This window comes from Dryobates pubescens, chromosome 15, assembly GCF_014839835.1.
Source record: "Dryobates pubescens isolate bDryPub1 chromosome 15, bDryPub1.pri, whole genome shotgun sequence".
Taxonomy (NCBI): Eukaryota; Metazoa; Chordata; class Aves; order Piciformes; family Picidae; genus Dryobates; species Dryobates pubescens.
In genome coordinates this window covers 5,174,071-5,194,556 of record NC_071626.1, presented here as the reverse complement: position 1 = coordinate 5,194,556, position 20,486 = coordinate 5,174,071, and the positions used below count along the sequence as shown (strand labels likewise).

The following is a 20,486-nucleotide window of genomic DNA, read 5'->3' as shown; positions in this document are numbered from 1 at the left end:
CTCACCCTATCTGTCTAGCGCGAGGCACACCGGGACCGGTAGTCCCCTCCGCTGCACATGCGCACGTTCCCCGCGCCTTTCCCTACCTCCTCGGTGCCCGCCTCTCTTCCTTGCCCGGGGGCGCCTGCAGCCCGCGTTTTTTCTGCTTTCTTATTGGCCGCCGCCAGGCACCGCTTGCCATCTGATTGGCTCCCCTCCACGTGCGGCTCGTGTTGCTGGGCCCGGGCGGGCAGAGGCGCGGCGGCGGCGGCCGTGGCCATGGGAGGAGGCTGGCAGGGGCGGGGCGGGAAGGCGCAGCTCGGGCCGGATCGGACCGGACCGGACGCGACGCAGTGTAGTGTATTGTGGGATTGGTTGGTCCCTAGTTGGGAGCGTCTTCGTTGTTCCTCTGACGGCTTCCCTTGGCCGCTGTTTCCCTTCCCGTCTGCAGAAGACACAGCAGGGGCAGGCGTTCTTGTCTCTAGGGCGTGCTTGCGGTCGGTAAAGGGCAGGGGACACCGGTCCGGTTGCTGGGAAGGGCTTCCCCAGGCGGGCATCTTGAGCTCTGGCAGGGTGGCAGCGGCAGGCCCGGCTGGGTGTGGATCTGGCCCTCTCGTTCATGCGTATGTCTGGTATTGTTGCCTGCTCCCGTGTCACAAGTTCATTTGGAAAGAAATTGCTGTGTTTCGAAGGAATCTGGCTTTTAGTAACGTGGGTGGGAGGTGAGGTGTGTCAGTGCTTTGTGAAGCCGAGCCCTGGGTATCCCGTGGAAATGGAGCATCAGATCATTGCAGGGAAGGGTACGGGAGGTGGGAGGCTGGTCTCGGCTGTGTTTCATGTTGTACAGTTTATTCTTTGTGCTAGACTAGGGTTTAGTGTCTACCTAGGCCTTCCCTTACACACAAAGAAAATGTCAAACTCCATGATTTCCTACAGAAAAATCACCTGCAGTGCTCTTGGCAGTCCCCCTGAGCTTTCCTTTTTTGTTTGTCTGCTATGCAGGCTGTATAAATAAATATTGCATTGCATGGTTCTAGTGAGGTGGAGCTCAGTCTCTTTAGTACCAGCTGATGGGACAAGAGTGAAATTGTGTGCAGTTCTGCCAGGGCAGGTTTAGGCTGGACATGAGGGGAAATGTCTTTCCTGTAGGAGTGGTGAGGCATTGGAACAGGCTGCCCAGGGAAGTGGTGGAGGCACTGTCCGTGGAGATGTTCAAGAAACGTGGACGTGGCACTCTGGAATGTGGCTTAATGGCCATGGTGGTGTTGGGTCCATGGGTGGACTCCATGATCTTCGTGGTCTTTTCTAACCAAACCAGTTCTATGATTGTATGGTTGCAGCTTTTGATGGAGACAGCTGGAAACTGTAGGAAGAAACATGCCAGAGTGCGAGCCGGTCCCCTAACCCAGCTGCAAGAAGCAGAGCTCTGCGTGGCCAAGCAGCACTTGTCACAGCCACACCAACGAGCTGTGCTCACAGGGCTCTTCGTCAGCTTGCAGGAAGCTGTCCTGTCCCGGTCAGACAGCTCAGCCTCAAAGGTGTGAAGCCTCTTTCTCTATGCATCACTATTATCCATGGCTATGTTTAACCAGGTTGATTAGGATGACCACTGTGTGTCTTTCTGGGTGCCAGTGGTGTGTGTGATTTCACTGTGTGCAGCTCTCCTGCATCCCTTCTACTTTAAAGCTGCCAGCTCAGTGTAAGCAAATCGCTCACTTTGTAGTCATGGGTTTATCATGTGCCTTACTTGCTCTGCTGTTGCTTGTTTGGTTGTGGGTTTTTTTTTCCTTTCTATGCAGGGTTTTTTGCAGTTTCTTTCTAGCTTTGCAACTCTCTTTCTAGTGTTTTGGAAACAAACCGAGGGACCCCACGATGAAATTACCTTCATTTCACAGCATTTTGCTATGAAGTCAGAATAGTGACTTCAGGGACAGAAGAGGCCCTAGGGGAGGGAGTAATTCATTCAACTTTATGAGGTGCACTCTGTCTTCAAGACCCTCTGGAAAAAATGTGTCAGGGAGAAAAACCACCACCAGTTGTGTTCATTGGCCTCTACTAAACTTAAGGAACTAATTAATCAGACCCAAACTTTTGATTAAGATTAAATTGACCCAAATGAAAAGGTGGATCTTACCATACTTAAAGCAGAGGAATAAACATCTGGAGTCCTCTGCCACCAGCCCATTTAGTTATATTGGCTACTTTCTTTTTTCCAGTGTAGGACAGGAATTGTCCTTGTAATGGACTTTGAGGCTGGGAACATGGAAAGTGCTGCTAGCTGGGGCTTGTGCCTGCTGAGCCACTTAGTTCTCATGCAGGTTGAAGTAAAAGTTCAGTTTGCCATGTCCTGAATAAGATGCAAGTCAAGCTGAAATCACCTTGATTCTCAGAAGTCAAAGCTAAGCAGATGCTTGATTTGTCTGGTCTAATGGAACTCCCTTCACATACAAGTTCTTACACCTGCTTTTTCATAGGATCACATGTCCCTTATGTGATTTTTGGAGGCCATGGAACTTCAATGTCTTCAGGAGCCTCAAAACAGAAGTTTCCTTGTAATCCCAGTGCTTAGTCTTTGGCCAAAATGTCCAACATGAAAGCTCCTGCTTGAGGTGATCATGGATGGCCTTACCAACAGCATAAATCTTGAAACATTCTGGAGCTGTGTCTGTTCAGATGTACTGGCCCTGTGTTCTCAGTTGTGCTTGCTATAAATGGTGTGCAGCGTGAGGTCATTTCACTTCACAGCAGAGTAGCTGAGAGCTGAACACGGCAAAGGCTTCTCCTAGCAAAGTTCTCATGGGAAGTGATTAGTAAAGTCTTATGCCTGTGGTTGGTAGACATCCAAATAGTCTTGCCCACATGGTATTTCTGAACATGCTCCAAGAAGAGAGCAATCCAAACAAGTCTGCTGATGAGAGATGAGAATGAAGTAGGAGATGCCTGTGTGACTGCTTGTTCCGTGCATGCCTTGCACGGCACAGACCCAAACGCTCACAGTCTGTAGTTAAGTTTCCTCTAGTATTAATTCTTCCCTTTTTTCATGTGGATGAGGGTAGCTGCTGAAACACACACAGTTGTTTTCACAGAGATACCTACTAACTGAAGGAAAAGTGAAGCAGATAACCCAGGCATGTTCACACATGAATCCAGTCCGAGCAGAGAGCGGTCAGTTCTGATTTCTTCTTCTGTTCAGTATCAGGTTTTGCGTAAGGCTAAGAAAGTGATCCAGAAGCTGGAGCAAACCTTGGGCTCATTGCTGAAGATGAAAGGTAACTCTGCAAGCTTTTGCCTTAGAGGGCCTGGGCTTGGGCTTTGTTTGTTTGCCAAACAGATAGGTGAAGCGTTAGAGCCAACTGGGACTGTGGTTGTAGCAGTAAGCAAGGGATGGCAAAAAGTCTTGTCAACCCCCTAAGAGCTGCATCTCAGAAAGAAGCCCTCCCCAGCCTTGGTGAAGGAAAGAAATCAGTCAGTCCTGCTGTCCCATGGCAGCAGGCAGTTCAGGGAGAGTGCCTTTGTCACCCTGCTGCTGTTCACCCCCAGCTGGCATGGGGCTGGTGTGGGTCTGCGGATTGCATGCGTGGGCTCCCACTGAGAAGCTACAGGACCATGTGTGCTCCTGGGCACAGCAGTGTGGCACAGTGTGAGTCACAGCCATCAAAAGCACAACCAGAGCTTAAACTTCAGCTGGCTCTCCTGTGAGGCAAAGGAGAGGGACAGAGGAGCTGCTGAGGATTTATTTCCTGGTATAGGAGGTGGAAGCCTCTAATTAAGAATGTACTCTGATGAAAATGGGTAAGAGGGGTGCTGCAGTTTTGTTTTCAGCTTGGCAAGCTGTCTTCATGCACTTCTCTGTTACTGTGGGTGACACCATGTGGCACACTGGTCTAAGGGTATGCTGTCAGCAGTTGATGCATCTCCCACTGTGGAGCTTCACACCTTTGCCAGAATGCTTTCTGTTGACAGATGTTGGCTACTGCCTCCAGTGGTGGGAAGTAGGACTCTGGGTTGACAGGGTAGAGACTTGGTCATAGATTTATGTTCCTTCAAGGGTCCAAATTACTGTCAGCTTGAAAAAAAACATTGCTGGTGATGCAGCTTGCTCCTCCAGTGGTTTTCATCAATTAAGACTCCCTGTGCTTAAAATGAGCAACCTCCTCTGAACCCACATCCTTGGATTACCCATAACAGACAGTCCTAGGCAGAAGGAATATTTTGATAGAGCAAAACTGGTTGAGGAATAGCTTGGAGGAGAACTTCCCCTTGCATTTCCTTGCATGTGGGTACAGTTCACAGTGCTTGTGAATCACAGAGTTGACTGTGGGATTGTTAGGGCTTTTTCACATGAAATCTGCTCATTATGTGGCTGCATTATACTGCAGTGACTGCTGCTTGCCTGGACTTTGATTTGCTGGTGGTTTTCACTGTCAGGTCTCTCAGACCAGCAGTAGGAAGAATGCCTTGATCCCAAGTTCCTCAAGGATCACAAACTCCCACTAATGCTTGTTCCATAGAATCACAGAATTGTTAGGGTTGGAAGGGACACCAAGGATCATCTACTTCCAACCCCCCTGCCCTGGGCAGGGACTCCTCACACTAGATCAGGTGTAGGAGAGCAATCAGTTTCTTCTTCTCATTTCTTCCTTTTCCTTGCCTAATGAAAAAGCTGTGGTTCATGAAGAGCCAGTTGTTGAAATTATTCTGTTTGATTGGGGCTGAGTGTGAGGGGGAAGCCAAAAGTGCCACTGATCTGACAGTAACCTTGCTGCTGACAACAGCAGAGTCCTTCAGCCTGGAGGATGGGAACCCGTCCAGCTTGGAGGAAGTCAGGGAGGAATATGTCAAGAGGCACTTCAGCAATCACAGGTAAGGGCTTGTGGTAATCAAAGAAAGATGATACTTTTCACTTGCTTCCATCCCAGCATCTCTGAACTACTTTGTCATTGTCACTGAACTTCCTAGTAGAGGCCTTGCATTGTGAGGAAAAGGTGAAGGGATTTCGCCTTGTGATCTTGTACGGGGCAGGAACACTCCAAGCATGCTGTTGGTCTCAATTCCAGTCAGCACTGCCTGTATTTCCTTTCCCTTCTGTGTAGCTGATTTCCACCAAGCACTTCTCCTTTGCCTGCAGAGCAGAAGGAGGAGGAGAAGAAAGCTGGCTTGTGAGGAATAGTCCTGGGCTCTGGAGAGAGATCATGAAAAGGGCCTTGTTAATCCAGTAAAGACAGAGTTCACGTGGGTTTGGGGTTGGTTTTTTTCCCTGTGTGTTCCTTCCAGTGCTGTATCAACCTCAGAAGATGTGAGTGAGAGTGACTCTGCAGTCCAGGATGTGATTCCAGAATGTGAAAAACCAGCAATGGAAGAGGAGGGGGAGCTGGAATTTATCCAGTTTCCAGACACAGCATCCCCAGATCTGGTGGAATTTGAACGGTAGGTCCCCCCCACTCAGTGCACTCAGTGTTTGAACTTGTTTGCATTAACACCATGCATTCATTCACTGCCCTTCAGCCAGCCCTGCTGGAGCCTGCATCTCTCTTGCTGAAGATTTGTGCCAGTAACTTTGTCACTGCTGCTGCTGAGGCTGAGCAGCTCCCAAGTCCTTAAAGATTCTCAGATTGTATTGGGTCGGAAGGGACCCTCAAAGGTCATCTTGTCCAACCCCACTGCAATGAGCAAGGACAAATCCAGCCAGATCAGGCTGCCCAAGGCTGCATCAAGTCTGGTCTTGAATGTCTCCAAGGACAGGGCCTCAACCACATCCCTGGACAACCTGTTCCAGTATTTCACCACTCATTGTAAAGAGCTTCCTCCTCAGGTCCAGCCTAAATCTACCCTGCTCCAGTTTAAAGCCATTGCCCCTTGTCCTGTCATGATGAGCCCTTCTAAACAGTCCCTCCCCAGCCTTCCCTGTAGGTACCCCTCAGGCATTGAAATGAGGTTTCCCCAGAGCCTTTTCTTCTCCAGGCTGACCAGCCCCAGCTCCTGCAGCCTGTCTTCATAGGAGAGGTTCTCCAGCCCTCCTCCAGACCTGCTCCAGCAGGTCCCATGTCTGTGTTGTGCTGGAGGTCCCATAGCTGGACCAGGTGAGATCTCACCAGAGTAGAGTGGCAGAACCACCTCACTTGATCTGCTGGCCACATTTCTTTTGATGAATGGACTCCCAGCATTGCAGCAGCCCCCATCTCTCCAGGACTTGCAAAGTCTCTCAGGTGCAGGAACCAGAGACAAGCAGGTACTTTCCCCATCAGTGATGTTCATCCTGCCTCTAATGGCATTGTTAGGAGGAGCTTGAACACTGATGTCTCTTCCAGAAACAAACCTTTAGCACCTGAAAGCCTGGAGGTTGGGGTTTTTTAATGGGTTGGGGTGTTGTTTGTTTGGGGTTTGGTTTGGTTTGTTGTGTGGGTCCAGAGCAGACTAAGGCTGGATGCAATCAGGGAAGTCCTCAGCCTGCAGAATAGCAGAGGTCTGGAGGATATCAGAAAGGACTCCTCAAAATGTCTGCAACACAGTGGGGAGGAGGGGAACCTAAAGATTTACACACATGTTAACTTACAGGTAGTGGGTGAGAGTGTGTAGCTCCCTTTAGGAACAGCTCCTGAGTGCCAGATGCAAGTCCTGAAAGTCAAAGATCACTCTCCTCAAGTCAGTGGTCCATGCATTTCAGTCTGAGGCTGTAATGGCAAAATTACTGGGTTTTTCCTCAAAGTTATTGCCATCTTCAGACTGCATTATTCATCACATGCCTCCCCTTGCTGTCAGACAGCAGTAGGACTGCCTTAGAGGTCATGGATGCTTCTCCAAGAGTTTAAATCATCATTGCATTATAAGGATGTGAGAAACAGATGAATGCCTGATCTGTCCTGTACCACCAAGCAGAGCCAGTGTCACCCTACATCATTCCAGAGTTATCAATATGTAGTCCCAGGAGAAGGCCACAGCTGCAGCTGGCATCCTGTTCCACAGCACCACTGCCACAGAAACTTAGAATCATGGAATCCTTGCAACCTGATCCAGTGTGAGGTGTCCCTGCCCATGGCAGGGGGGTTGGAACTAGATGATCCTTGAGGTCCCTTTCAATTCTATGATTCTGTGATTGAAGCTGGAAGAGATTATCAGTCCAAGCATCAACACAACCTCACCATTAAACCATGTCCCAGAGTGCCATGTCTATGCTTCTTGAGCCACCTCCAGGGATGGTGACTCCACCACCTCCCTGGGCAGCCTGTTCCAATCCCTGACCACTCTTCACATAAAGACTTTTTTTCCTAATAGCCAGCCTAGGCCTTCCCTGGCACAGTTTCAGTCCATTTCATCCTACACCATTGCAAGTTATTTGGAAGAAGAGACCAAGCCCCACCTGCCTCCAGCCTCCTTTCAGGTAGATCTAGAGAGCAATGAGGTCTCCCCTCAGCTTTCTCCAGACTAAACAATCCCAGCTCTCTCAGCTGCTCCCCACAAGACTTGCTCTCTAGACCCTTCACCAGCTTTGCTGTCCTTCTCTGGACATCCTCCAGCACCTTCTTGCAGTGAGGACCCCAAAACAGAACACAGTATTTGAGGTGTGGCCTCACCAGTGCGGAGTGCAGGGGCAGGATCACTTCCCTGCTCCTGCTGGCCACACTGTTACTGATCCAGGCCAGGATGCTGTTGGCCTCTTTGGTCACCTGAGCACACTGCTGGCTCAAGTTCAGCCAGCTGTTAACCAGCCCCCCCAGATCCTTTTCTGCCCAGCAGCTTTCCAGCCCCTCTGCCCCAAGCCTGTAGCATTGCATGGGGCTGTTGTGACCCAAGGGCAGGACCCAGCACTTCCACAGTTCCTTCCCTTTTGCTTTGAGCTGGTGCTTATTTGTAAACTCCCTCTGGCTTACTGAGTGTTCATTAGCATGAGCCTGCAGCTGTGCCAGCAGATGGCACCAGCCTCCTGCTGCTCTTTCTGCTTTTGCCTCTCAAAATCAGAGGTGGCTGCAGTATGCTTTTGTTTACAAGACCTTGAGGTCTGCTGAGTCAAGATTTTCTGGGGGAAATAAGCTCTGCTTCATCAAGGGCTGCACAACAGAGCCATGAACAAGTGTTCCCCTTCTTCACTGACAAAGTAGGCCAGGGTCTGCAGTGTGTGGACTCTGGCACTTACCCTGCAGCCTCACAGATGACTGCAGTTGCTTCCTAGCTAATTCTTCTCCAAAGATTATCTTTTGTAGCAGGCATAAAGCAAGAGGGATTCTTCAGGAGGGAAGAGAACAGCCTTTGGGTCTAATCACATTATTTGGGCAGGACTGGAAATGCTTTGGGCTTCAAGAGCCTGGGTGTTTACCCCATGTCCAGCAGCTGGTAGACTACACAGTACTCTGTAGTCCAGTGTAAAATACTATAGAGTAGAATAAAGCAGGTTGAAAGAGACCTTCAAGATCATGGTGTCCAACCTACCATCCAACACCACCTAATCAACTAAACCATGCAACCAAGCATCCTGTCAAGTCTCCTCCTGAACACCTCCAGTGATGGTGACTCCACCACCTCCCCAGGCAGCCCATTCCAATGGGCACTCTCTCTCTCTGTGTAGAACTTCCTCCTAACCTCCAGCCTAAACCTCCCCTGGCACAGCTTGAGACTCTGTCCTCTTGTTCTGGTACTGGTTGCCTGGCAGAAGAGACCAACCTCTGCCTGTCTACAATCTCCCTTAAGGTAGCTGTAGAGAGCAATAAGGTCACCCCTGAGTCTCCTCTTCTCCAGGCTAAGCAACCCCAGCTCCCTCAGTCTCTCCTCCCAGGGCTTGTGTTCCAAGCCCCTCACCAACTTGTTGTAAGTAGTATCATAGAATCAGTCAGGGTTGGGAGGGACCACAAGGATCATCTAGTTCCAACCCCCCTGCCATGGGCAGGGACACCCCACACTACAGCAGTAAAGTTCCCATACATTTCTAAAATACTTAGTTGCCCTTCTGGGAAGGAAGTAGTTGAGTCATGGTTCAAGCTTCCTATCTCTGATGGAGCAGTCCCATGGCAATTCATACTCTTCTGTTTGAGAACCTCCAGATCCTTTGGAGCTGGACATCCAGAGCCTTTGGTGAGCACAATACCACACATGAGACTGCTCATTGCCCTTATTTTGCCTCCAGCAGCAGTGGCCAATCTTGCAGAGCATGGAGACTGGAGTTTTAACATGTTCATTCCTGCATGCAGAGTTGCCTCATGGTTTTCAATATTGGTTTGCTGGATGGGAATACTGACATTTAAAAGGACTGAAGTCTTTGGAGTTACCTTTCTTATGCAGTACTCTGCAGCTCCTCAGGAAATGTGCTCCTCTGGGACATTTTCCAAGGAATCCTGTTGAGCCCAACTGTAGTAACAATGCTTGCTGTGTCTGGAGCTCCTGTTTTGTGTGCCTTTTAATCTTGTGGGGTTCATTTGAGAAGCTCTTAAGCATTTAATTCAGGTAGAATCACCTCAGTGCTGCTTTCCAAAGCAGGCATTGTTACTACCCCTGCTTCCCTGTGCCGCACAGTGGGCTTGTTCTGAGGCCCAGCTTGAAACTGGGACACTTCTCTTCACAGTCACAGAGTGGCTTAGGTTGGAAGGGACCTTAGAGAGCATCTACTCCAACCTCCCCACCATGGGCAGGGAAGCCTCTCAACTAGACTCAGCTGCTCAAGGCCTCATCCAACTTGGCCTTGAACACCCCCAGGGAGGAGGCAGCTATGTTGCATTAGAAGTTTCACTACAGACTGCTTAGAAGTCAGCCTGAGGGCTGTCTCCTCACTTGTACAATGGAGGAAGTTGAGCTCCCATGCTTACTTAAGGCACAGCATCCAGGGCTGGCCTAGAGTCTCTATATGTATAGAGTCATGGAATTGTTAGGGTTGGAAGGGACCCCAAGGATCATCCAGTCCCAACCCCCTGCCATGGGCAGGGACACCTCACACTACAGCAGGTTGCTCACAGCCACATCCAGCCTGGCCTTCAAAACCTCCAGGGATGAGGCTTCCACCACCTTCCTGGGCAGTGTTTCACCACCTTCATGGGGAAGAGCTTCTTCCTACCATCCAATCTGAATCTACCCATTTCTATTTGTGTTCCATTCCCCCCATCCTGTCATTACCTGGCACCCTAAGAAGTCCCTCCCCAGCTTTCTTGTAGGCCCCTTTAGTACCTGCTATGTCAGGATAGGACCTCAGCCAAAGCTTTTAAGCCTAGTGCAATGCCAGTCAAAGTATCAAAACTGTCTTAGAGTGTAGAAGCCTCAGGATACAAAGGCAAGGGACTCAAGAGCTATTAAATGCCAGCATGAGGTTTGCCTGTGCAGCAAGTACAGCCTGCAGTGCTGGGAGCTTGTGTTGTGAGGCAGCCCTGCTGAGGCTGTGGCTGGAGCCTGCCTTTTGCAGATGAAATCTTGGCAGAGCAGAGCTGCTAAAACCTTCAGAGCTGGGCAACCTTCAGCAATTGTGTGGAGTGTTAAGAGTGTGGGGAGTGAGTGAAGCAGTTATGAACCAGAGCTGCTCCCCAGTCTCCTGCTGGTTTACAGCAGATGGCTGCCTCGTAGCCTGCTCTTAAGAGACCCTCCTGTTCCTTTCCTTTCCTTTCCTTACAGATACCTGCATTTTTATAAGCACACAGTGGACCTGCTGATAGAGCATGAAATTGTTTGCACTGAGGAGCTGCCTCTTCCTGAGGTCTCCACAGCTATTTCCCACTTCTGGCAAGAGCTTTCTGAAGAAAGGAGAGACAGCATCTTGCAGTATTGTAGCCAGAGAGATTTCCTCATGGATCCTAAGCCTGCTTGCCAGGAGCCTCTGTGCACTGCAGGTAGCATGAGGGACAGCAGAGGTGACAGTGAGGAAGCCAGTGGGTCCTCAGTCTCCACACCAGAGGAAGTAAGTGCCCAGTACCACACATGGCTGCCTCTGAATCTCCAAGCCTCCAGATGCTAATTGGCTCTGCAACTTCTGATTGGAAACACACAGTAGCTATACTGTAGCTTTCCCAAGACCACTTGAATGCACAAGTGGAGACAATAAACAGCCTTTGAGTGAAGGTCTGCACCAGATTTTCTCTGGTAAGATACACAGGCAGCTCTAAGGGTGCAGCTGTAGTAATCCTACTTAGTCTCCACTGACCTGGGGATTTTCTCTCCTAATTAACAGTTACATTTGCTCTGACTTGCTCCAGGGGGATGGAGCAAGAATCACACAGCTACTGTGGTCTGCAAGCTCTCCAGGGAGCAGAGCTGCTCTGTATCTAGGGGTACCCTGTTGGCCAGGCCCTGCTGTGCTTTGAGCTGGGTGGGGTTTTTTCCCTCAAAGCACTTGGTGGCAAAGTGTTGGTAGAGCAGTTCCAGTGGTACAGTGGCCTGTGCCACACATCTCTGCAGAGCCAAGAACTCACTGCCTGAGCAGACCAGGGCATTTGTTAAAAGGAGAGATGAAATAGCAGCCAGCCTGTTGTAAACTGTTCTCAGAGCACTGATTACTTAAGCTGCTAACTGCTCAAAGACCTGGGCATGATTTGGTTAGCTTCAAGGGAGGGAGAGATGTCCTCCTTTGGCATACAAGTAAGGTGCATTGACAAGATCTTTTTGAGTCACAGGACACCAATCATACTGCTGACCTCCTTAGGAAGTGTCATGGGAATGTTCCCTGGGCAGTACTCTCTGGCACAGAAAATGTGTGACTGCAGCGTGGCTGAGTGAGCTAATGAGCTTATCTGTCTCAGGGAGCATCCAAACTCCCTTGCAAGCCACTGGCTTCACACTGGGAGGCTGGCTGATACAGCTGAGATCTCCAGCCACAAGCAGCAACCATGAGCAGCATAAGGGGGACATGGAACTGCTGGAGTGGGTCCACAGGAGGCCGTGAAGATGATCAGAGGGATGGAGAACCTCCCTATGGGGACAGCCTGGAAAAATGAAGGCCCCAGGGAGACCTTCTAGCGGCCTTCCAGTACCTGAAGGGGTCTACAAGAAAGCTGGGGAGGGACTTTTTACAAGGGCTTGCAGTGATAGGATGAGGGGGAATGGATTGAAGCCTGAGGAGGGCAGATTGAGACTGGATACTAGGAAGAAATTCTTTCCAGGGAGGGTGGTGAGACACTGGCACAGGTTGCCCAGGGAGGCTGTGGATGCCCCCTCCCTGGAGGTGTTCCAGGCCAGGCTGGATGATGCCTTGAGCAACCTGGGCTGGTGGAAGGTGTCCCTGCCCATGGCAGAGGGGCTGAAAGTAGTTGATCTTGAAGGTCCCTTCCAAGCCAAACCATTCTATGAGTCTGAATCTCTAGGTGCTCTGCAGCCTGGTCTAAGAGGTTCCCACAGTCAAACCTCCAAAGTGCTTATACAGTTAATGCTTTTCATTGATTTCTTGGGGCTTGGGGTTTTTTTCTGAGGTGTAATCTTAGATCTAATTCCTAGAGGTTGAAGCACAAGCCTAAGAGAATGCACTCACCTCATGTTCCTAGCCAGGAACTAAGTTGCTCCTTACTAATTCCTGTCTCCACAGCCCCCTCTTGGTTTGCTCTAGCTGCAAGCACACCTATTGCAATGGGGGGGGGGATGATACCATGCTTTTAAAGGCTTCATTGTTAAACCCCATACACTCTAGGTGAAACTCCTGGATATGTTGACATCTGAAGTGTTTTCACTGCTAGGTAAAGTTTGAAGATGCATTTGATGTTGTTGCTGCTTTCCTTGACAGAAGCCAGCCTCAGGGAGTGTCTAGCCAGAGGTAAATCACAAGTTCACTGCTTTGACTCCACAGAGTAAGTCAGTAGCCCAATGTCAGTACTCCACTGCCAAGTTTCCTGGGGAGTGAGGCAGTAGCCCTAGCTTCTTGCTGTTTGTGCCTGGTTTTCCCTGCCTGGTTAGAGGAGCAGCCTCCAGCAATTGTGCTGAGAGTTGTAGTGTCACTTAAGGGGCCAAAGGGAGGTGATTAATAAGGCTTTTATGGCAGAATCAGGGAGAACCACTTCAGGGTTTCTCCCCCATCACTTCAGGATGGCTGAGGGTCTTCTGCTTTTCTTCACCACTCTGCATAGCTTTTTACAGTATCTGTATCATTTCCCTGTTCTCTCTCTCCTCTCTCTCACTCACCAGGTCTGTGAGGACCAGGACAAGTCAGCTAATCATAAGACTGAGAGGGGATGTACTAAATGTTTCTAAATATCTGAGGGCTGGGGGTCAGGAGGGAGGGGACAGGCTCTGCTCACTTGCTCCCTGGGATAGGACAAGGAGCAGTGGATGTAAGCTGCAGCACAGGAGCTTCCACCTCAACACCAGGGGGAACTTCTTCACTGTAAGGGTCACAGAGCACTGGAGCAGGCTCCCCAGAGAGGTTGTGGAGTCTCCTTCTCTAGAGACTTTCAAGGCCTGTCTGGATGCATCCCTGTGTGACCTGAGCTAGATTGTGTGGTCCTGCTTTGGCAGGGGGGTTGGACTTGATGATCTCTTTGGGTCCCTTCCAAGCCCTGGCATCCTGTGGGCCTGTGACAAACTGCACTCTCATTTCATGAGGCAAAAAAAAATGATCCTTTTCTTTTAACACTGTCTCCCTTACCTTTTCCAAAGTCCCTTCAGTCAATCACAAGGAGGTAATCCAGCTGAGGTGTGGCTGACCTGAAGAGCTAACATCAAGGAGACACAAAAGCTGTTAAATAATAACATATCTTTCCCACTGCAGGTCAGCTGAGTTACCTCAAAGAGAGCCTGTCAGGTACAAAACTGGCACTGCCTTTGACTTGTATTTTTCTTTCCACCAGTGAAAGAAGAGGGCTGCTTTCCTCAAGAGGAAAATCAGATGATGACTCATCTGTTATGCATTCTTGCTGCTTATGTTAGCTGGGACTGTTCCTCTCTGCTTAATAATGCTTTTCATCTGCTTTTCAGAATCCCATTTTCTGCTGATTTTTCTCCATGGTTCAGAGTTCTTGTAGTCTTTCACCACCACTCCTCCTTGCACTTCCAGAAGAGGATGAGTGGAAAGAAGGGTTGTCTGGGCTGTTGACCAGAAATACACTTGAATACACAATTAGCTTAACAAAGATCTACTGAGTAACATTTAATAGGCCACAACTGCTGCTTGCTTTCAAAAATGAGGTTTCAGTCCTCCTTAATATTGCAGTGCATTGCCATCATCCCCACAGTCTGCTTGAGGCCCCAAATGACATTAGTGTGTCAGCAGTCAACATTCATCCTGTTCTCTGCCCTTCCTTATCACCCTGTGCCTTGCAGTCCTGGGTAGTATTGTGATGACAGAACTTTGTGAAGTAGGAGAACACAGAGCTGAGATCTTACAAAATCTGAGGTTGGTGAAGCACAGGGAGAGCACAGAGCTGAGACTGGTGAAGCACAGGGAGAGCACAGAGCTGAGACTGGTGGAGCACAGGGAGAGCACAGAGCTGAGATTGGTGGAGCACAGGGAGAGCACAGAGCTGAGACTGGTGAAGCACAGGGAGAGCACAGAGCTGAGACTGGTGAAGCACAGGGAGAGCACAGAGCTGAGACTGGTGAAGCACAGGGAGAGCACAGAGCTGAGATTGGTGGAGCACAGGGAGAGCACAGAGCTGAGACTGGTGAAGCACAGGGGGAGCACAGAGCTGAGATTGGTGAAGCACAGGGAGAGCACAGAGCTGAGACTGGTGAAGCACAGGGAGAGCACAGAGCTGAGACTGGTGAAGCACAGGGAGAGCACAGAGCTGAGATTGGTGAAGCACAGGGAGAGCACAGAGCTGAGGTTGGTGAAGCACAGGGAGAGCACAGAGCTGAGATTGGTGAAGCACAGGGAGAGCACAGAGCTGAGATTGGTGAAGCAGAGGGAGAGCACAGAGCTGAGATTGGTGAAGCACAGGGAGAGCACAGAGCTGAGATTGGTGAAGCACTGGGAGAGCACAGAGCTGAGGTTGGTGAAGCACAGGGAGAGCACAGAGCTGAGAGTTGTAGAATACAGAGCTGACATCCAAAGTGTCTGCTGTAGCTATTGGCCAGAGTTACCTGAGTACCAACCTGGCAGTGGTACCTAAGATGACATTTCACAGCCTCATGGCACTGCATTCACTCAAAAACTTCACACAAGAGCTCAGGGCTGTTCCTCTGAACAACCCTACCAAGCACACTGCCCAACAAGCACTGCTGCTCCCTGCTTTAGTGGCTGTGTATTTTCCCCCTTGTCTCTTGTATTGCTCTTCTCTCTTCTTACAGCCTTCCCTTGCCTCTGTTGGACAATATCTCATCAGTGTGTCCACCTGCCTTGCTTGGCTGTTGGTTTTAGTAAATCAGCTTGAAAACTATTCAAATCTCTCCTCTTTTTTAATTTTCTTAGTTTATAAGTAAGATGTGGAAGACAAAGGGTAGGTAAGAGGAGAAATGAGGGGACAGGAAATTTATGTCAAGTGTCTGGTTCCATTTTCAGTTCAGCAGATGCAGAGTGCACTTCTGAAAATGCAGTGGATCAGCACAGACTCCACCTGCAGATCACTGACTTCCTAAAGAGCCTCTTCTTTCCCAGTGCACAGTTTTGCCAGGTAAGCTTTGCTCCTTAGAGAAGCAGCAGTGTGGTTCTGTCAGTGTCAGAAGGGGATTTCTGTTTTCTCTACTTCTAATCACACTGTCCAGAGTCATTGCAAATAAGAACTTAGGGTTCATCACTTCAAATAGAACAGAACAGAGTAGAGTAGGACAGGACCAGGTTGGAAAAGACCTTTGAGATCATCAAGTCCAACCTATCACCCAGCACCATCTAATCAACTAAACCATGGCACCAAGCACCCCATCCAGTCTCTTCCTAAACACCTCCAGTGATGGTGACTCCACCACCTCCCTGGGCAGCTCATTCCAATGGCCAATCTCTCTTTCTATGAAGAACTTCTTCCTAACATCCAGCCTAAACCTCCCCTGGCGCAGCTTGAGACTGTGTCCTCTTGTTCTGGTGCTGGTTGCCTGGGAGAAGAGACCAACCCCCTCCTGGCTACAACCTCCCTTCAGGTAGTTGTAGACAGCAAGAAGTTCTCCCCTGAGCCTCCTCTGCTCCAGGCTAAGCAACCCCAGCTCCCTCAGCCTCTCTTCACAGGGCTGTGCTCCAAACCCCTCCCCAGCTTTGTTGCCCTTCTCTGGACACCTTCCAGCATCTCAACATCTTTCCTAAACTGAGAGGCCCAGAACTGGACACAGGACTCCAGGTGTGGCCTAACCAGTGCTGAGTACAGGGGCAGAATGACCTCCCTGCTCCTGTGTGGTAGCAAGGCAAGGCACATGGTGTGCACCCAGCTGAAGTACAACAGGCAGCCTTTGGTCTCCTTCCATCTGCAGAGCTGAGGAGGTGACAGGTTTAATTACTGCTCATGACATCCCAGTGCTACATGATGCTGTTTCTGGTTAACTGCCCAGGGACAAACTGCTGCTGTTGGGTTGTCTGTGTTCACCATTTTGTAGTCACAGATCCACTGCCTTGGCTCTCAAGGCTGCCAAGGAGGTGCACCCCACCAGCATAAAAAGCTTGGGAGAGACTCACCCAGGAGAAAGGAGGAAACCATTTGGGCAAGGAAAGAGAGAGCTCTTAAATGGAGAGTGATGCACAAATAAGAGGAGCATGCTCCCATGGTGCACAGTAGAGAAATATTTCTGAGCATGAGATGAGTGAAGCAATCTGGTGATTTGTCAAGAGCTGTTATCTTGAGGTCACATCACAGGAGATGTTCAAGGCCAGGTTGGATGGGGCCTGGCATAACTTGGGCTCGTTGAGAGGTGTCCCTGCCCATGGCAGGGAGGCTGGATGAGATGATCTCTAAGGTCCCTTCCAGCCTAAGCTGTTCTCTGATTCTGTGTTTAGCAGCAGGAGCAGTAGATAATTCAGACTGAGGTGCAGGTTTTTTTCCAAGCAGGACTGAGCACCTTTGCATCTTCAAGGGGACACTTGCCTTTCAAAAGGATGGGTTTTAGATGAGTCACTTGGCAAGCAGCTGGGATCTAATGTTCCTTGAGTTCCATTGTGTTGAAGCAGCACCTATTTGTCAAAGCAGCCTTGCCCTCCAGAGCCTTGCATCAGTGGAGGAGGGTGGGCTAGGGGAACACTTTCAGCTTCAAGGGACATGAGGCTGAGCAGAGGGCTGGAGCTCATCTCCTGTAAGGACAGACTGAGGGAGTTGGGGCTGTTCAGTCTGGAGAAGAGAAGGCTCCAAGGAGACCTAACTGTGGCCTTCCAGTATCTGAAGGGGGCTACAAGAAAGCTGGGGAGGGACTTTCTAGGGTGTCAGGGAGGGATAGGACTGGGGGCAATGGAAAAAAAACCTAGAAATGAGTAGATTCAGATTGGATGTTAGGAAGAAGTTGTTCCCCATGAGGGTGGTGAGACACTGGTCTCCAGGGAGGTGGTAGAAGCCTCATCCCTGGAGGTTTTTGCAGCCAGGCTGGATGTGGCTGTGAGCAACCTGATCTAGAGTGAGGCAGGGGGGTTGGAGCTAGATGATCCTTGAGGTCCCTAACAATTCTATGATCTCCTAGATGTTGATTTCTCAAAAGCCACTTACCCTCTGCAAGCTGGTGAAAGACCACCTTTGGTTGCTAAAAGAGCAGGAGAGCCTGAAGTCAGTAGAAGTTAAGGGCTTAAGGAAGCTCTTCCATCTTCAGAGCCTATTCTGTGACTTGCTCCTTACCTCAGCCAGTAACAGCTGTCTAAATTATGTAAATAGACTTAGGCTGGAGGTGAGGAGAAAGTTCTTTCACAGAGAGTTGTTGGCCATTGGAGTGTGCTGCCCAGGGAGGTGGTGGAGTCACCATCCCTGCAGGTGTTCAGAAAGGGATTGGACATGGCACTTGAAGCCATGGTTTATAGTCATGAGGTCTTGGGTGACAGGTTGGGCTTGATGATCTTTGAGGTCTTTTCCAACCTGATTCTATGAGAAAGAAGTTGGTTGGATGGTTGAGTCATTCCTCATCAGGCACCTCAGACACTTGGCAGGTGCTGGTTCTGAGTCAGAGAGGAAGGAGGACTCATGGCACAGTGGCTGATGGCATCAGCACTTGACCAACCCTCTGTGTACTTGAACCACAGCTCCTGTGGTCTGTAATGCTGCTGACCTTTGGTGGCTCTTTCAGGAAGAAGATCTCCAGTTTGATTATGTGACTGTGATGCTGAGATGCACTGAGACCTTCGATGATGAAGACTTCTGAAGAGTTTCCCTGCTTTCTGGTGTTTTAAAGCCAAGCAGGGTACAGCAGGCATGAGGAGGAGGCTGCACCTCTTCCAGTGAAGCACCTCCCTGAGCAGAGTGTGCAGATGCTGTGTTAAAGTGGTTTGTTACTGTTGGCTTCCCCTTCCCTCCTCAGTGGTCCTTGGTGTATCAGTTGAGTAATTTACACCTTGGGTAACTGAAAAGTTCCAGGGTTTAGATATGTTTTTGTAACCCTTTGAAGATGCTTTTCTCTATTGCTTTCTACTGTTGAACCTCACTTCAAGAGTAAAACTGAGACATGGTGGAAGAGCTGCAGAGAGGTCACATCAGTGACAGCCCTGTAGGAGGCAGGTCTCCAACTGCAGCCTGCAACAATCACCAGGTGCCCTCCCTCCACCCTGGCAGTGGTCACTTTTCTGGTGCAGGTTTTCATCTTGGCCTGATCAGAAAAGAGGAATTTTCTCACAGAGGGTGAGCTGAAGCTTTCCCATCTCTTCAGGAGGACAGCAGCAGTGGCCACCCACTGCCAAAGCACCCAGAGAAGTGCAGGCACAGTAATACACTTTGGATTATTTACTTCTGCAGAGTGTGTAAAGCTGAGTGATCATCCCTCTGCTCTTCTGCCCCATCTCATCCTGTGATGAACAGCGCTGCTCAGATGGTGTCTTGGCATGTAAAATGCTGTGAAGATGAATAAAATCCTTCATATCTTGGAACTACCATGAAAGGCTCTCCACAGGCTTGGACAAATTGTCTTCTGAGGGTGGTTATGCTGAAGCCACACACAGAGCTAGCACAGACAGCAAGGCTGTCATTTTTACATCTGAAATAAAGCTGCTGGTCTTCAGCAGCCAGGCTTTTAGGCTGGATCCAAGAGGGCTAGGCTGTGGCCCAGCACTGTCTGGATGCATAGAAGCATGATAGACAGATCTGAATTTAACCACCACCCATGGAGCCTAGGACTGAAGTACAGGGGAAGGAAATTCCTCCAGAGCACCTTCTGTCCCAGCAGTTGAGGCCTGCAAGAAAGCTGGGGAGGGACTTCCTACAAGGGTTTGCAGCTATGGGATGGGGGGGAGTGGACTGAAGCTTGGGAAGGGCAGATTTAGACTGGGAATTTGGAAGAAACTCTGTCCAATGAGGCTGGTGAGACACTGGAACAGGTTGCTCAAAGTGGTCATGGGTGCCCCCTCCCTGGAGGCTTTCAAGGGCAGGTTGCATGAGGTCTTGAGCAATCTGGTCTAGTGGGAGGTGTCCCTGCCCATGGCAGATCTTCTGATCTTTAAGATCCCTTCCAACCCAGTCTATGAATGTGTAAGTCCTCTGCAAGCGGGGCTAGCAGGACCAGCTCTGAGCAGGGGCTGGCCCAGGTGACCTTCAGAGGTTCCCTCCAGCTGTGATTCTTTGAATACTACCTGCCCCTGGCCATGGCAATCACCCTGAGAAATACCATTTACACTGTATATTTTATTTACTTCCTCCCCCAAGCATCTCAGTATCAAGCTCAACACAGGAAACACAGGTTGCTGCTACAGCATTGCCACACACCACCAGCAGCCACATTAGGTATGGCCATGTAGGTTAAGGCTGTTCCTGCTGATGATGAAAAGGGGCAAGGATCTGCAATCCATTCCCAGAGAAGTGGCTGCCACCAGACTATCACCACACCAGGCCCAGCAGGTAGGGTGAGCAGGGGGTCACAGGACATAGCAGGCAGCAAGCAGAAGAGTTTTGTCCTTCACCTCTGATGATGATTCCTCCTTCTTTGGTGATGATTCCTTCATCTTGGTGCAGTTTGGTGCCCTGGGGAAGCTGGGTCCCCTGAGGCTGCTTCCAGCAGCCCAGGTGGGATTGATTTCAGTGAAGCCATGTTTTGTCTGTTAGGTCAAGAACCTAAGAAAGGTCTCTAGGAGAGGCATGTTCAGAAGAAAATCCATGCCTTTAACCTTAGATGCCTCTCACAGCAGCATTCATTTAACAGAGTTTAAATTGTAGGAATATGGAATTAGATGAACCATGACTCAGGTGTGCCTGCTCTTTCTCCTCTTCCAGGCTGAGGTACAAACCATATGCTGAGAGGTGAGCATTGCCATTACAGATCTTTAAGGTGGTGGGGATCAGGCAAGGCCCAAGCAGTGCCTGAGATGGCACAGAACTCACATCAGGTGTGCCTGCCCCTGTGGCTCCTTGAGCAGCCAGGAAGAATCATGGAATCTATGAGTTTTAAAGATCTGTAAAGCTCTGCTTCAGCTAAAAAGCTGCTTCTTGGGCTCCCCAAGGTTCAGTGCAAGGAAGGAAACAGAGTATCTCTGCCAGGCATTCCTTGGGCTTTGGTGTTCTCCACAGGGGGCATTAGGTTCT

General features: G+C 49.8%; 1 protein-coding gene across 1 annotated transcript; it reads left to right on the top strand.

The window, feature by feature from the left end:
- Nucleotides 1-1,325: 1,325 nt before the first annotated feature.
- STRA8 (stimulated by retinoic acid 8) lies at nt 1,326-18,327 on the top strand. Its single transcript, XM_009898536.2, has 8 exons — nt 1,326-1,517; nt 3,173-3,248; nt 4,758-4,842; nt 5,254-5,406; nt 10,564-10,846; nt 12,612-12,688; nt 15,368-15,479; nt 18,049-18,327. Exons 1-8 carry the CDS (start codon nt 1,326-1,328, stop codon nt 18,121-18,123), a joined length of 1,053 nt encoding a protein of 350 aa, XP_009896838.2. The 3' UTR covers nt 18,124-18,327.
- Nucleotides 18,328-20,486: the final 2,159 nt, after the last annotated feature.

Excerpts from the sequence above, each read along its gene's own strand:
- STRA8 (XM_009898536.2), top strand. The coding sequence starts at position 1,326 with ATGGAGACAGCTGGAAACTGTAGGAAGAAACATGCCAGAGTGCGAGCC. Across the intron at positions 3,249-4,757 it reads CTCATTGCTGAAGATGAAAG|AGTCCTTCAGCCTGGAGGAT; the intron begins GTAACTCTGCAA and ends TGACAACAGCAG. Across the intron at positions 5,407-10,563 it reads GATCTGGTGGAATTTGAACG|ATACCTGCATTTTTATAAGC; the intron begins GTAGGTCCCCCC and ends CTTTCCTTACAG.